Below are 17,191 nucleotides of genomic sequence, written 5' to 3'. Positions count from 1 at the left end.
AATAAATAAACATTCAAACTAAAAAATAAAGTAATTACATAAAATAAAACCTAGAAGCCTTGCCCTCTCCAGAAAGGCCTCCAGGTCCCTGGGTCCAGCTCGGAGCCTCCAAGTCCTGGTCACCTGGAGCCAGGAGCTCCTTCTTGGGCTTAATTTGGGCAAGGCCGACGCCCCTACACCCTTAGGTCAACCGGTCACCACCTAGGAACGCCTGGGTCACGGCTGGCTTCAGGTTTTGTGGGGCCTGAGGTTTATACCATTCGGGAGGGAGGTCCTTTTAACAACAACAACGAAAAAAAAAAACACCAAACCACACCCACAACATCAGGGTCAGGGCCTGGAAGACATACACGAGTGGTCCCGAGCCCACACTCGGTGACCCTCTCCGTGAAGGCAGCAAATCCTCCCGGAAGGTTCTCTGCAGCTTTGAGCAGAACTAGCTCTCATTTCGGCCACCAGTGTCTTCAAAGAAAGTTACTTCCTAAGCCCAAAGGAGGAAAGCCTTTCGGGCCGCTGGGTGGGAGGGTGTAGGTAGGAAGCTTCCCCTCCCCCACACGTGCGGGGGTTGGGGGGGGGGGCCTGCAGCTGTTGGAAACCACTGGTAGCTCCTTCTCCTATTTCAGCTCAGGAAGCTCAGGCCCAAAGAAGGGGAGGGTCCGCTCAAGGTCACACCGCCCGTTAGCCACAGGGCATGGACACGTACCCCGGGTCTCTGGCCCGAGTCCACTCTGCCTGCCACTCCCCCCCCCGCATTCAGTAGGCCCGGCTCAGCCCCTAACAAAGCGGCTTTGCACAGCGGTCGGCACAAAACCCACCGACGTGCACAGGACCGGGGTGGGGGCAGGTCCACCGTCCCGACTTCTTTAGCTCCCACGAGACCCCAGGTCTCGTCGCGGAGCTTGCCCCTCAGGGTGGAGATCACTCGTCGTCTGGCTGGCACCAGAAGCGGCCTGTGCCAGCCGCAGTTACAGACCCTCGTGGTCCCCTGGGCTCCCTGTGAGGAGGTCACCGGCCGGGAGTCGGGAGGCCGGCGCCCAGGCTCGACTCTGCCGCTGCCTCGAGAAGCGTTTATGCAAAAGCCTCTTAACCCCTCTGGGACTTGGTCTCCTCATCTACAAAACGAAAGTAGTAACTGATTTATCACCTCTCATGGGGCAGAGACAGTGGATGGGAACAGAGGACGAACTACGACCACGGGATGCACAGCGGCGCCACAGGAAGAGCATGACTGCCTGAGTTCACACCCTGGGCCCCTACTACCAGCTGTGTGACCCTGGGCAAATTACTCAACGTCTCTGTGCTTCAGTTTCCTCTTTGGTATTGTGGGCTTCATACCAGCACCCTAGCTCCTGGAGGTGTGAGGAGGTTTAAATCAGTCAATAGTTGCCAAGCCCTTCAAACAGCGAGTGGTCCACCTTAAGTTCTCGTAAGTGCGCGTTAAATTCAAAACCCAAATGTGAAAATGCAGTCTTTTTGTTTCTTCAGGGAAAAGATGAACCCGAGGGCACAGGGGTGACAGCCGGACTGCCCTAGTTATAGTTTACTGACAGAGCCCCCTCCTAACAGTTTCTACAGCTAATGGTTATGCATCAGTCAGGAATGAAAATTGGCAAAAAAAAAAAAAAAAAAGGCTAGCTGTCAAGTGCCTAATAAAAAACTTACGCCAACTGCTAACTATTTACTGTCAAATGAAAAACCCAATAATAATAATAATAATAACTGAGGCTGAGGGTTCCCCACCTGAGAGCCAGCGCCTTCCCTCGCTCCCTTCCTTAACTTCCTCTCCTCCTTCCTGAATGGCTCTGCAAGCTTGGAAATCACAGATAATAAGGGCCCCAAACCTAAAGAAAACCTGAGGAAAAAAACCAAAATGACCCTGTAGCTAACTAGGACTTTTTGTCTGTCTTTATTTATTTATTTACTTATTTACTTTATTTACTTATTTATTTATTTATTTATTTATTGTTAATGTTTATTTATTTTTGCAAGAGAGAGAGAGAGAGAGAGACAGAGCATGAGCGGGGGAGGGGCAGACAGAGAGGGAGACAGAATCTGAAGCAGGCTCCAGGCTCCCAGCTGTCAGCACAGAGCCCGATGCGGGGCTCGAACCCACAAACCGCGAGATCATGACCTGAGCCGAAGTCAGACGCTCGACCGACTGAGCCACCCAGGTGTCCCTTGTCTTCTTTTTAATTCAATACAATTTTCAACTACAATTCAGTGCGACGGTCATGTTTACAGCTGCTGACACTCTGCAGCCGTTGGTACCATTTACCTCCAGTCTCTGGCCCCCCGTTTACAAGTGAGGAAACTGGGTCTCCGCAAGGGAAAAGGGCTTGCCTCCAGTCACACGGCTTGGTGTGGCGAGAGGGCACCTGACTCCAGATAACTGGGGTCTGGGCTCAGCCCTGCCAGTAACCAGTTCCAGGTAAGAATGGGAGGGTCAGCAAGGAGATCTTTCCAGCTCAGGCCAAGAGGCCACAATCCCCACACGGATCCCTCCGGTGGTTCTCCATTATTAATAACAGCTAACAACTCCACAAGGACCTAGTGCGTGCATACGTGGTCTAAATCAAACCTTGCAACAAGCCTGAAAGGTACCTCCATGCTACAGGAAATGGGGACTTGGAGAGGTGAAAAAGTGGTTGAAGGTCATTCAACAAGTCACTGGCAAACCCCAAATCCCAGCCCAGATCCACCCATCTGCATTCCTATCTTATTGCCTTCTTCCCCACTACCCACCTCTCCAAAACCTTCACCACGAAGTACAGACAACAGTATGATGTTACCACAGACCGTGGGTCAAGACCTCTGGGGCCTGAAGGCCCTGGGCCATATCCGCAAGTGTCATACCCTGGGATGCTCTTTGAAGACCTTGGACAGGGTCTAGAAGTAGCGCCTGCCCCCACAGGTCTCGCCAGCCAGGCAGCGTTGGACTACGCTTCCCTAGAAACCTCCATTCCCTGGGCTACCTGAGGTAGCCAGGCAGCGTCGAGTCTGACTCCACTTTGCCGTGTGACCTTGGGCAAGCCCCTTAGCCCCTCCAAGCATTAGCTCAAAGTGGGGTTAGAAATACCTATTTCAAAGCGGGGTTAGAGGTACCTGTTTGAAGGTTGGTATCTATTTCAAGACGACATAAGCCAAGAAAAGCACCTAGCACGATGTGGGTTACCAGGTAGGCCCCCTCTTTCTTCCCCATCGGCCACCAGCCCTGCCCAAGTTCTGGGGTCAGCCCTACTATGCCTAGCCCCAGGGCCATGTCTCTCAGGCAGCACCCTCCACCATTCCTTGGTGCAGACAGAACTAATAATTAGCTGTCACAATTTAATAATACAAAAATATAATCCATGCGACAACACACGCGGATTTAACTAATCTTAATTTGGAGGCAAAATAACAACTCTAAATATATCAAGCGCAAGTTTTTAAAGACACCCTGCAAGTGGGGTTTATCTCCATTTTCCAGCACAAGCAAGTTATTTAGTTTCTTCCACTGGCCAAGCTAATATTCTCCTTTTCACATTTATCTCTCTCTCTCTTTTTTTTTTTTTTAAAGTCTGAAGTGCACATTTGCAGAGCGGCATGTAAATCCTCTGGCTGATCAGAAGCCCTTTTCTGCAACACATTTTGACTAGTGATGGGTCACTGGGACCCCAAACCAAGTCCCCTGCCTGTGTCCCGCCTGCTACGAGGACCCCCCCCCCCCCCCCCCCCTCCTGCCTCCAGGCGCATCCCTGTCCCTTCTTAGGTCTAGATGAAGATGTGCAGAGCGGGTGGGGCCATCGCAGCAGGGAACTGCCTGCTCCTTCCAGCCCAGGGGGATCTGCCACCTCCTGTCACCCGCTGCCTGCCCCCTGCATTTCTCCAGAAATCTGACATTTGGGGTTTGGGGAAAGGACGGGGAAAAAAGGCAAAAGGCAAACCTATGACTGACAGCTGATGGCTCATTCCTCCGGTTACAGCTCCATTTGGTTATGGAAGGGGTGATAACACGTAAAAACGAATTACCTGTGATCAAGAGCCTTCCCTCCAGTGGCTATAAAATGGGGATTTCTAAGGAGGAATCGGTGTAAATGGCTGAGAGAGATACCCCAGGTGAGTTTTCAAGATTCTCACTGAGGAGCAAACACCTCGTGCTTTCAAGCAGGGTCCACGCTCTTTTAGAAAGCTTTTTAGAAGCTTCCGCCTGTCAGGCATCTGGCTGCAGGGGGACCCTGCATTAGGTGGGTGCCCTATAGGCCTCCGTCCGTCCCTGGCATGGGACTGAAAAGTAGGTACAGGGGAGGAACCCGAGGCCCAGAAAAGTGAGGCGGCCTGCCTGGGTGGGTTCTGGAATCGCACCCCTCCCGACCGCCACCAAAGCCCATGCTGCCCACGGTCCTCCCCAGAGTGACCCGCTATCCGAGCGGTCACCACGCGACAGTAACGTGACCAAAGATGACTGGGGGAGAGGGACACACAACAGCTGTGCGGACTCGGTTTCCCACGGCGGAATTCTCCAAGCCCAATGGAAGTTTCTCCCCAGTTCCTGGAAGGCCTACTTTAGCACCGCTAACAGCAGGGAACGATGGAGCTGGGGTAACAGCACCAGCAAGGGAGGAGGAGGAGGAGGAGGAGGGGGAGGAGGAGGAGGAGGGCGGGAGGCCGCAGCACGTGGGCCGGGTGCCAGGCACGCATCATCCGCGCCCCACAGTTACTGTTGGGTGAGGAAACTGCAGCTTGGAAGGTCAGGTCACCCGGCCAAGGCTGGCAGGCAGCACGTGGCCTCCCTGGTGCAAGCTGAGAGCCCCAAGCACCCCAAGCCCCCTTCTCCCCACCCTTCCTCAAGTCACCCGTCCCAGATAACGGTTCAGAGACTCCCGCTCTTTGCAAACCACGGAACCCACCTCCTCTCCCCCTCCCCCCACCCCAGGATCTGCTACCCTCACCTCCCAGCTCCATCAGAACCCTCCGCACAGGTGGGAGAATGTAGTGGGAAAGGGACTTAGGAAATGTGAAGAACTCCTACAGAGGCAGACGCCTGCCCTGAGTCGGGTCTCCAGGCCGAAGCCCCCACCTCTGCCCAAGCGCCCCCCCCGCCCCCACCCATCTGTCCCCAGATGGGCCTCAGACACAGGCACCATGGACCTCCCCTGGCCGCAGCACACGGTCAAGGTGCAGGGCCCAGGGCCGTAACTGCACACATCAAGAGTGAGGTTGCTACCTACTCATACTCCACCATGTCCCCCAAGGGGGACAGAGAAGCAGCCCAGAAGGCCATGCTCCCACCCCCTGGGGGTTCTGTCACCCCTTGGCCAGGTGGGGAGGCTCTGGGCAGGGGAAGAGCAACAGGTGCTTGTTTAGTAAATGAATAAACGAATGAATGAATGAATGAACGAAGAATGAACGCCCTCCAGGATACAAAGTCCAGAAAGTTCCTCCTGCCACTCTCCTACTTCTCTATCATTAAAAAAAAAGAAAAGAAAAGAAATAATTAACTACTCCTTTTATGCCCATCTCCAAACTGCAGTGTCCCAAGGAAAGGGCTGATCCAGAGTCCTACCGGGGTGCAATGACTGACCGAATTTCAACCCCCATCTCACCCTGGGGGGGGCCGGCAGTGCGGGTGGAAGGGAGCCCACATATTTACAGGCCAGCCCCACCCCTCCATCTCGGGATCCCCGCCTCTGGAAGCATGGAGGGCTAGAACCCGTCTGGACAACACACAGACTGTTGGGTCCAGGAAAGAAAAGGCACTCGGGGTCACCATGAGCACCTCACTCGCGACAGCCAAGCCAGAGACCAACACCCAAGAGGTTAACAGCCACCGGCTCACCGGCAACCGGCCTTGGGAAGCACAGCGGGGCACGGACGGGCTCGAGCGCATCCCTCCCCGGCACAGACGGGAAGCAGGAACAGGGGAGGCCCGGGCGAGGCCAGCGGTGCCACAGGCCTGGGCAGCAGCTGTGCGGATTTCCGGAAGCCCGGGCGGAGAAGCGCCTGTGATTCCTAGTCCCCCTCTTAAAATATAAAGACTCAATTATCTTTGAGCAGCTTGCTTTACACATGAATTGACACATTTATTTTACAATAAATAACTGAAAGTTATCTGTGTTTCCTTTACTGTTAATCTACACAGAGAAATAATAAACAGGGCTTGTCTACAGAAATGCAAGTAATGCAAGTCCTCAGAATTCAATTAAGCTAAAATAATTAATGCTCCCACCATATTAAATTCCTTTACACATTGGAGCCACTGAAGTTTTATTCTTTAATCTTTTCCTTTTTATTAAATGAAGAAGAAGAAGAAGAAGAAGAAGAAGAAGGAGGAGGGGAAGAAGGAGAAGAAGAAGAAGAAGAAGGAGAAAAAGAAAAGTTGGTGCCCAAGTGGGGAGGGGAAAAAGGGAAAAGGGAGACTGGAAAGAAAGCATGATGTCTTTAGACATCGTGGTTGTCTTCAGCTGACACAGCATGGAGACTGTTTTGTGCCTTTGATTAAAATAACATTTTAAATGCTTTGAACAAACATATCTCTTTAGACTTCTAAGGGATTATTTTACATATTTCTTCGAGAATGAAGAAATCCATTCGTCCTGTTGCTGAACAGAAAAGGCCAAGAATATCTTTCGTCACACATAAAATAAAAATACTGTAGGCTGCTGCAGTATTAGAACCCGAGAAAAGGGGCGCGGGGAGGGGTGGGGGGATGAGGACAAAGCCGCCTTGCAGATTAACTTTTGCCTTTTATGAAATCACATTCAGTGGCTTTCTTAAACAAACCTGCCCACAGTGATCGGCAGGCTCTCGCTGGGAAATACCTTCAACGTAAAACGAGGATTCGGATGGTTTTTGGTGAAAGCAAAATGCCTTTCCATCCATTGAAACAGTAGTAGGGACCAGAGTCTCATGGGCAGAAGCCCCCCCCCCGTGCCAGAAAGGTCTGTGGACACTGACGCCAGGTGTTTATTCTACTGGAGAAAACTACGCCCCCAGTGTCAAAGAAAAGAAAGCCACGGGAACACCAACAACACCAACCTAAGGGACCCAGCACCTTTCTCGACCGGAGGTTCCAACCCTAACGAAGGCAGCATCGCTAAGCTCCACAGGGCATTCTGAGAAACCGGGGTTTATGTGACCACAGCCCTGAGCGCGTTTGGACATTCTCCTCAAAGCCCTTGGCAACTTGACAGCGTGAGAGGGGTCACTCCAGGACCCCCACCAGAAGGCAAAACCCACAGGCCAGTAGGATTTGACGGGGTCTCCCCAGCACCCGGCATGTGCCAGTGGGAGTCTACACACAACCACAGTCTCTTCCCAAGAGAGAGCTCATTCATCCCATTTTACAGATGGGCACATTGAGGCCCAACCTCTCCAAGCTGCCAGGTGGCTTGCTTGCTGCATCGCCCTGACTGCCTCCTGGGTGATGGGATCCTCTGCTCCAGCAGGCCCACCCTCCGAGGAGGAGCACCCAGAGCCTCGGTCCCTCCAGCACCTCCGCTAGCTGCCATGCCGAAAACTCAGCCGGCACCTACTCGCCCACTGAGGCACCAGAGGGGACCCCGGTGGGAAAGTTCCGCTAGCAAAGCATTTATGGAGCCCCTTGCTCATTCAGTCCTGACACCAGGCCCACCGGTATTTTCACCCACTGTTAACAGATGAGGAAACTGAGTCCTAGACTCATGAAGCAGCTTGTCCAATGTCAACCGGCAGGATCCGAACCCTCATCTGCAGGCACCCTGATGCCATCTTTCTGTAGGTTCTAGGGAACACGGGCAACCAAGGCCCTCTTTCTCTGCTGGGCCTCCCAGGCTCAGAAGTACGAACCAGAAGCTGGCACGGAGCGTGGGCTCCCCGGACGAGGCTCTGGTGTGCCGCGACCACGGCCCGGAGGGTGCCAATTCACTGTGGCGAGCAGACCCAGCTGGAGGACACAACCCGACCCCTGCTCGTCCAGGTGGTCAGCTGGGTGGGCATGCCGAAGGGGAGGGGCGCGGTGCTCCAACACGTCCCCACGGCCCCTTCCTTAGACCTCCTGGAAGGATCAGGCAACATCAGAAGGGGCCTCTGAGATCACCTCTTTTTACAGATGGGAATCTGAGGCCAGAGAGAGGAAGAGGAGGAGATGAGGGCTCCTGTTCCAAAGCGCCTGCCAGGCCCTCCCCTCAGGCCACATCTCATCCCACCTCACAACAACCCTACGGAGATAGGTCTCCTCAGCTCCATTTCAGAGATGGAAAAACTGATTTGTCCAAGTCGTGAACACAGACGCCAACCCAAGACTATCTGGCTGCACAGCCAGAGACTGAGCCAAGAACACCAGCAAACCGAGGGCCAGTTAGCCTTCCGAATTTCCATTCCGTACCCCCGGCCACCTATGGACTAGGCCCCACAACACAGTCTCACTGCCAAAAGCAAAGCCACCAGCGGCCAGCTGTGCCTCTCTAAGCCCCAGGCCTGTCTCGTCCTGAGAGTCACCCAGACAGTGGCCCCTCAGAAAGGGCCAGCCCTGGCTGGTGGTCCTATCCCCGTAGGCCCCAGATCCTCCCAGTACCGGCCCCCGGCACAGCGAGGGGGGAGGCAGGCGTGGGACCCGGGAGGTGGCTGCAGCGGTGCCCTGGCCGGTGCAACGCTCCATACCTGCAATGTTCTCCTGCTTGGGGCAGATGCCTTTCGTGGGCGAGACCAGGTGGTCATCTTCGTCGGGGGTGACCTGGATCCCGATCTCCACCGGCTCGGACACTTTCCTGAGCTCGGAGCGCGAAGAGGGCGGCGGGCTGCCCTTGTCCAGGCCTTTGTCATAGCAAGCACCCAGGCTGCCGCCACACTGTTTCTTCTTGTGCTCTATAAAAACCAGGATGTCCCCCAGGGGGAAGTTCATCTGACACTGTCCACAGGTGAGCAGGTCAGGGTCGGGGCCACCCACCATCAGCCCCAGGCTGCTAGGCTCCTCTATTTCCAGACCCTCGTCTTCCTCGAGGATGGCGGCCTCCACATGGTCAGCCTCTGCTGGAAGAGAGAGAGGAGAGGGGGGTAGAGAAGACAGAGATGGGCTTAGGCAATCACAGGCACCCCTCGGCCATCCCAACCCTTCCCCACCAAGAGGGGGCCCCTCCGCTGCAGGATACTAGAGTTCACCAAGTCCGTGCATGACCCCTGGAAGCCACAGATGGGCAAACTGAGGCCCCAGGAGCAACTCCGCAGCTCCCGTTTGTTGCTTAACTTACTGCTGAACTGACTGCTTTGTAGTTTATTTGCTGTCGATTTCCCCCCCTCCCTGCACCCCCCCCACGACATAGCATGTAAACACATACACGTGCGCGTGCACAGAACACCCATCCCGCTTTCACAAGAGGCTCAGTGTCACGAGCCCAGTGCTTCAAGCTACAGATGAGTCTCTCCCGCTTTACATCCTCTGAGAATCACCCGGGGAGCTCCGAACACCCCCCCCCCCACACACACACACACACACACATACACACAGTGCTCAGACGGCAGCCCAGACCAGTTACAGGGAGATCCAAACGTCAGATTGTCTTTTTGTTTTTTTAAGACTCCTCAGGTGATTCCAGTGGGCAGCCGAGGCTGAGAGCTTCCAGCCGGTTCCCCCTGCCTGGGCTGGCTCGGCCGCCCCTCCCCGCTTCCCTTCCAGCGTTCATTCATGTCCTCCCCATTCATGGGAGCCTTGCTTGTATTCCTCTACCTCAGACCTGGCTGCACCCCAGACAAGAAAGCAGAACCCCAGACGGGCGTCAGGCAGCCAGTCCTTAGGAGAGAAAGAAGCCCGCATGCTCAGAAAGCAACAAGTGAGTGTTGGTTCAAAAAGAAATGCTGAAGAAAAACACAATGCCGGGGAAAGGACGCAGAGAGAGTCGGCTGGCTGAAAGAGGGAGCCGGCTTTCCTGCCAAACACCCTGCTCCTGGTCAGCCCTCCACCACTTTGTAGATTTCCCAACACTCATCAATTCCCCCACTGTCCTTTTTGTTGGTTGGTTTTATTTTCACTCCCAGAAAAAGAAAAGGAAAAAAAACAAAAAACAAAAAAAAAACTGTTCAGGCTCCAAACGCATTTCTTGGCAGATGACAAGCCACACTTTCAATGGGCTGTACATTTTCACGTTTCTTTAGCAGCAGATATATTTCCTTTTTTTTTTTTTTTTTTTTTGTAGGGGACATAGGACCCAAATATTTTGAAGCCAATGAATGCCTCAAAAAGCAGCAACACCCAGGGGGAAAACTGGAGGGCTCGGCAGCCGAAAGTGTCATAAATAAGGGAAGCGGGCAACGAGGTTGCACACTCCCTCGGGGTCTGAGCAAACTTGGGTTGTAATTTTTCAGGAGCCAACGACTTAGTCGTAAAGACAGAGCAAGTGTCGGGGTCCTCAGAAAAGCCAAGGGACAGCCAGAGGTCTGCGACCCGAGGAGGCAGGTAAATTTTCAGTTGTATGGTATTTAGTGAGGGATGATGAAAACCACAGAGGAACAGAGAGAAGGAATGGAAGGGAGGAAAACACATTCCGTGGCAGTGAAGTTACTGACGGGCCAGAGCCAAAGAACAGATAATTTAAGGAAAAAATTCTGTGGCATCTTCTATCCTCCATATAAATCACTGTTCTGTATTTTCTAAACACAGCTTCTTCAGGGCCTGTGAGAGTCCACGGGTGATGCTGAATCTAGAACGGGCAGTGTAATCCACAGAACATGGTCGAACCCGCGTGGACAGGTTGATACGCAGGTGTTGCTGGGAAGGGAAGTTACGATTTGAGATCCTGCCTGTGGTTACAGAAAAACAGACAGATTCCTCCGTGAATTACACGGAGACATGCATTAGACCCATGGCAGCACAAAAATACCACGAGGATGAGGAAATCCTAAATCTGTTGCCGGCATACCTCTAACACAAAGAACCTAAAAGGTAAGAGAAACAGTTTTCACCAAGCCAGCCCTGGGAACCATTAATTACACTCTAAAAAAAAAAAAGAAAGAAAAGAAAAGAAAAAAGAAAGAAATCAAGAATTTACTTAAAAAGGAGTTGGATACATAATTAATTTACCAATTTATTTTATGAAAAGATGCTTTGGTATGGCTCAAATGTAATCACAACCCTCACGCCCGAACGGTGGTTGTAGGGGGGACCCAGATTCCTGCGAACGGTTTGTCAGAATGTAAAAGGTAATTATTCGGTGCTTCTTTTCCCTTTAATGATCTAACATTGAGCAATACTGTTTATATTGAAAAGCTCGCACCTTTAATTACCAATTACATATACATAATTTCAGAGCCAAAGGAGAGGGCTGTGAAAACAGTTCTTTAGAAATATAAGGATGTATTGTGCGCCATTTCTAGAGAGGGAGCTCTAATAAATGGGAGGAGGATGTCAAAATATTGTTTTGTTAAAAAAAAAAACGGAGAGAAGCACAAAGGAAATGAGATGAAAAGCAAAAAAAAAAAAAAAAAGTACAAAATGAAACAGAGCATTCCGACAGACGGGGCAAGCTCCAAGCTCCGTGGTGGGAAGGGTGGCCGGACCCGGTCCTGTCTGAACTGCCACTCGCAAGTAGGCCTGGCAACGTTGCTGCGTCACCGTCACCGAGGCGGCCACCCTTCCAGCGTGACCATCCTCGCTGAGGACCAGGAGGCGTTTCCTGCCGCTCAATAGTTTAATCTTTCTTTTCCTTGTTGTGTTTTGTTTTGCTTTTCATTAACTTTTTCAGCCCTGTCTGTCCGCTCCCCTGGGAGGAGCTCTAGAAAGCTCCAACACCTCCTCTCTGCTCCCAGGGTTTAAGCTACGTAATTTCAATTCGTCCCTTTAATTCAAAAGAAACACAGACTTCTTTCAGAATTAGCAAAGGTCAAGGAAGCCTGCCTGTCCCCAAGCTCCTGACTCTGCCTACTATCCTTTGCTAAGGACTGGGTACCAGCACTTTTTTCCTTTCTCTCTCTCTCTCAACCTCTCTCTCTCTCTCTCTCTCTCTTTTTTTTTTTTTGGCAACATCTGGTTTTCTTTCCTTTATTTGGCTCTCTCCGCCTTTTCACTTTCCTCATGCAGCAGGCCCTGTGAATCCCCTGCACCGAGTTTGAAAGTATCCAAAATCCTTCACTGTGCTGCAGTCGTGACTCTGGGCACCGCCCCTCCCCCCAGCCCCCCCCCTGCAGCCAAGCCTCCTGGGCAGCCAGCCCTGCAGGGTGTCCCACAGAACAGCTCTGAACCCGGACTTCCCAGACCCAGGGCTCAGGGCCCAGCTAGCGGCCTCCTAGGGAGGGCCAGGGGCAAAAGAAACAAACAAATCTTCCCTCCCACTGTCAGTGTTGAAAGTCAAACTCAAAGATGACAGCTCCAAGAATGGGGTTTCCTCTCTCCAGCCCTGGGGTGTGGGGCCCTGCCGGGTGAGATACTTCCCAGGAAGGTGGCAACGTCACCCCCAAAGTTCAGGGAACAGAGTCAGCATGAACCCCTCAACTGTCAAGTTTTGGGTCGCAGGGGGTGGGCCGAGACAGCTGGCTGAGCCTGGAGGCTTGTGCTCACAGCCCTCGGAGACACCCCCAAAGACGGGCTGTGGTTTCATTTCCGCCGACAGGCGGATACCAAGCCGGGTGTGTGGGGTGCGTGTGCACGCGCGCGTGTGCGTCCCTTCTTAGAACCGTATCAACGCTGGAAGAAATAAAAGGAGAAAAAGCCACTTGGCCACGCTCAAGGAAGGGCAAAGGGAGACACGTCTGGCCCTCCGGGAACCCTCCTTTCCCTGTCCTGCGGGCACCTGGGGCCTCAGGGCCCCACACAGCTCCTTGACCCCATGCCTCTGCTGGAAGAGCCTGAGCGGCCCAAACGGTCACCCAGAGACAACAAACCACCAGGAGAGAGAAAAGACACACAACAAAAACAGCTTTTCGAATTCCCAGACCCACCCAACAAACCAGCCCCTCAGGCTGCCTTGTCCGGCAAACTCAGGCCTTAAGGAAAGGAGGCAGAGATGAGGTCCTTCCTCTGGGAGGATTTCTGCTTTCGTAAAAAGCTCCCCAACTGTCAGGCAGCTCTGGAAAATACTGCTTGCTGCTCTCACTATTATGAGCCGAATAAAGTACAGGGATTGCTAAAATGTTTGACTTATTAAGAGGAAAAACGAGTGGACGCAGGGTCAGCTGTCACATTGGGGTGAGTTCTGAACTACGAAATCCTAAAGCTCCCAGACAAATACATATCCTGCCTCTCTCTCTCACACACACACACACACACACACACACAGAGTTAATTTTCTTTTACAACAAAACCACATTTTATTTACAAGGGTAGGCCTCCTCCCAGCTGATAAACGCATTTAGAAGCAATGAAATCAGGGTTCGCAAATAATAATGGTTATTTGTTGTCAAGTAGATGGGGAAGCGCTTGAGCCTAAGACAAACTCCCCCATGCCTTAGCTCCGCTGGGAAGGAATTTGGGGCAGAAGACAGAAATGGAAAGACATCGTTAACACCGACCCGGCCAAGCAGCCAACAGGACCCCCTAGCAGCTGCAAAGGCTTAGCAGGGCCTTACCTGGCCAGTGATTTCCCCCACACGCAGGGCTCCAAGGGCCCCACCCGCCCTGGTCCATCTGTAACAACTGCCCATGCACCTGCCCTTTGGGGGATTCCAGCCAAGGGGCCGACCGCCTGCTGTCCCCAGAGTGTGTGTGCATTGCTTCACATACAGCACACAGGCCCATGTCGCCCTTACCCTGCACCGATTCAAATCCAAATCCCTAACCGCTAAGCCCCAGTCCAAGAGAAACCTATGAAGAATTATTGTTTCGGTGATGGGGGAGTGGGTAGGAGAAGGATGTGGGGGGAGGGGTGCCAGGCTCTTAAAATCGTGTGCCACCAACGTCACAGCCGCCATCATGATGTGTACGCGCGTTTACGAGAAATGTTCAGCATCTGTCCGCCAGAGCTCTGCGTCCGACTGGAGACTTTACACCTGCTTCCTACGAAGACGGAAGCCATGCTCACCAATAATCTGTGAAGGGATCTTTTCATTCTCCTCCCCGAGAACGTTCCGGGAGGGGCTGAGACTCCAGGCGGCACCGCCACCGCCACCAACACGCACACTCGACGGAGCGCAACACTTTCTGAGCTGCCATCAATTTTTAATTTATTGGATCCAAGAGAAAATAACAACCGTGGGGAGGGGAGGAAGGAGACGGGTGGATGGGAGAGAGAAGGAATCAATTCTTGGTGGAGAAAATAATCTATGACTAGATGGCGCTTAAAGGCACGACAAGAGGTTTTATGAAGTTCTCCGAACATTGGGAATAATGAAGTGCCCGGCAGAGGCAGCCGAGATAAGAGCAGAACGTCACCCCAGCCAGGCATGCGTTAGGAGGAATGGCCTCACGGGGCCAGGAGGGGTTAGAACACGTCTGAGGGTGGGAGCCCCAGCCCCGTCTGCCCACCGAATTCCTGCAGCCAGCAAGGCCGAGGGCGGCCTCTGGCCCTGGGAGGACACAGCCTGGCAGGTATAAGCAGGCCGCCTGGCACAGGTGAGCTCCTTCACCTGACCCCCTGCCCTCTCGGGAGGACTGAGCAGTGCAGCCGGTCCAGGTCTCAGAGCTGCTGGCCGAGACCCTGTGCCTCTCCCAGATGCTCCAAAGGCCTCCTGTCTACCACCCTCAAATCCGCTGTCAGGACGGGCGCACGCGGGGGCCACCACCCCACCAGGCCCCTTCTGCTCCACACCAACCCCAGCTGGAGCCTCCAGCGAAACTGTCGCGATTTCTGGCAGCCGGGTAGGAAGACAGGGAGAAGACTGTGAAGACACTGCCTTGTTGGGCAACCCGTGGACATGACCTGGGGTCTGGCTGACGGGGCCTGCAGGGGAAGGCCTGAGTCTGGCCTGCATTCCAGGAAGGCGGGGATTCCTGTTGGGGGTACAGGAAGAATCTCAGTCACCCAGCCCTGTGACAGAGGCTGGATGGGGAGGTCTGAGGGTGGGAGGAAGACCCCCCCACATGCACACACTGCCCTACACACCCCAGCCTGGTGTCAACAACAGCTCCTTGAAAAACACCCCAACTTGCACTACAGACCATCACCCGACCTTCCCTTCCCTCCACCGCATCCACCTCTCCAGAACTCCAAAAACTGAGCTCAGGGGGCCTGGTCTCACACATTCAAAGGCAGCCAAAGAAAAAAAAAAGGGCGAAATGAATAAAGAAAACAGCGTTCAGGTGCGCTCACAGATCCTGTCCATGACTAAAAGGTTACTAATAAAAAGCCAACTCCACAAAACCAGAGAATGGAGTGACCTATGTTTTGATAAATAAAATAGTTGCTTTAAAAGAAAAAAAAAAAAAGAAAAGAAAGAAAGAAAAAAGATTTACCACCATAGAAACCCTTCCAAGCACGTTCAGCAGAGTCCACAGAGCTGCAAATGCCTTAAATCTGCAGAGCCACAACAGGGCTCATAATGACAGGATATAAAAGCACGCTTTGAGGCCAAATGAAGAGATTTGTTTTATTTAATGCTATGCTTTTTCAAAGGTGCTAAGCAGAAGAAAAGAAGGACCCTTACAGGACACCAGCCTGTAAGCCTTTAGCCGGAGGACATTCTCTGAGGCTGAGAGCGACAGAGGAAGGACAGAAGCCATTTTCAACATCTCCTTTCCAAGGTAGAAATTTAAACATGACCCCATGAAAAAAAAATTTTTTTTTTCTTAGCAGCACATCCATTTCTGAAGCACACGCTAATCACAGCAACACTGGCATTCAACTTTTTCGAGTCATTTATGCGCGTTGTTTTAGTAGAGAACTCACCAGCACATTCACAAATGTATTTGTATTTCTGCAGTTCAGTGGAAGGAGGTCATAAAAAAAAGTTGTATACAACAGAGGATTTTTTTTTTTTTACTTTGAAGTTACTTAATTTTGTGTGGTCTGGGATTTCACTCTAGTAAAATAACTCGGGCTGGCTAATTCAACACCCAAGCAGATTATCAGCTCTCTTGGAGGGAAAAAAAAAAAAGAAAGAAAGAAAGAATGAATTTCTTGAATTTCAGCAACTACACAAAAGACTTGCGTGTGTCAAAATGCCGGACGCAAAGTCCCGATGAACGCAGCACCATTAATCAAACCTCGATCTGGTGTCACTTTTGCCAGTAAAACCGATGCTGTTCCCCACCCCCCGCGCCCCCCCCCCACCCCGCACTGGCTCGTGCAGTAGACGAAAAAAGTGTGTCCCTGTGCTTTCGCGGGTCTCCAAATAGCCTGCTGTTGGCACTTTTTATACACGCCTTGGGGAAAGTACTGCTCAAAAGAGGCAATCAACAAACAGCTTTTCTTGGGGAGGGGTAGAGAAATGGGGACCAGAACACGAGCAGATCTCACTGCCTCCCTGGAAAGGAAGAGAGATCTGTGGGAAGAGGGAACGGGGTGGGGGGGGGGGGCCCACAGGGCACGCAGGACCCCAGACCCGATCATTTGAGTAAATGGAGAGCACTGCGAAGCGACAAAGCCATACTCAGAGCAGCTGGGTGACATTCATTCATTCTCAGTATCTCTCTGTGCCCTCTCCCCATGAAAAAATACGTCAGTGTGCCTACAGCTAACACCACCTTCAGAGAAGGATGCTCAGCCGGCATCAGCAACTTGACCGTGTGGTGCTGGGTGCAGTCCCCAAGGAGCGTTTATTTTTGCTTGTCCTCCCAGATGTGACCCCAGCATTAAACCTGGAGTCCCAAGTCCTCAGAGAGCTTCCGCTAAAAGTAGGCCCTAACGGGACAGCCAGAGGGGCCTTCCTGTAGCCACACGGGATGCAGGAGGCCGTCCCCAAAGGTCAAGAACCCCATCTCTACCCTCCCCACATACATCGTTTTTGTCAAGCACCGTCATATCTGCAGTTCGTGTTTAGTTACAGCTCGTGAAACTCTCCCAAGTTCCAAGGTGAAGGATTGGCTATTTCTAAACTGAATTTTTTTAACGATATTCTGCAGGCCGAAGGCCACTGCCCAGCCCAAGGCTGTGAGGTGACTGTGCCACTTCATCTTGAGTTGTCAAATGAGCCGCGATATGCTCGCGACTGGCTCAATTCAAACATTGAATGAAGTAGAGAAATCTTCAGATAAATTGCTGGCCCTCCGCACTGGAGAGTGAAGCCTCTTTCTCAGCTGATGACAGCACTAGGCTTTTGTCTGACCTAATTTATTTCTCTTTCAGGTTAGAATAAAGCACTCCTTCCAGTCTCA

The 17,191-nt window shown here is 52.4% G+C and overlaps 1 protein-coding gene across 4 annotated transcripts in view; it reads right to left on the bottom strand.

The window, feature by feature from the left end:
- The window catches only part of BCL11B (BCL11 transcription factor B), a 92,541-nt gene that overhangs the window by 69,049 nt on the left and 6,301 nt on the right, over positions 1-17,191 (bottom strand). For 2 of the 4 annotated variants that reach the window (XM_049612176.1, XM_049612178.1), the window contains exon 2: positions 8,617-8,985. In XM_049612176.1, the coding sequence (XP_049468133.1) occupies positions 8,617-8,985 (369 nt within the window). The remainder of the gene's footprint in view (positions 1-8,616; positions 8,986-17,191) is intronic. The other 2 variants (XM_049612177.1, XM_049612179.1) reach the window with 1 other exon arrangement.

Source organism: Panthera uncia, assembly GCF_023721935.1.
Source record: "Panthera uncia isolate 11264 chromosome B3 unlocalized genomic scaffold, Puncia_PCG_1.0 HiC_scaffold_1, whole genome shotgun sequence".
NCBI lineage: Eukaryota > Metazoa > Chordata > Mammalia > Carnivora > Felidae > Panthera > Panthera uncia.
Note: the sequence above shows the minus strand (reverse complement) of the source record. Positions and strands in the feature narration are given on the sequence as shown.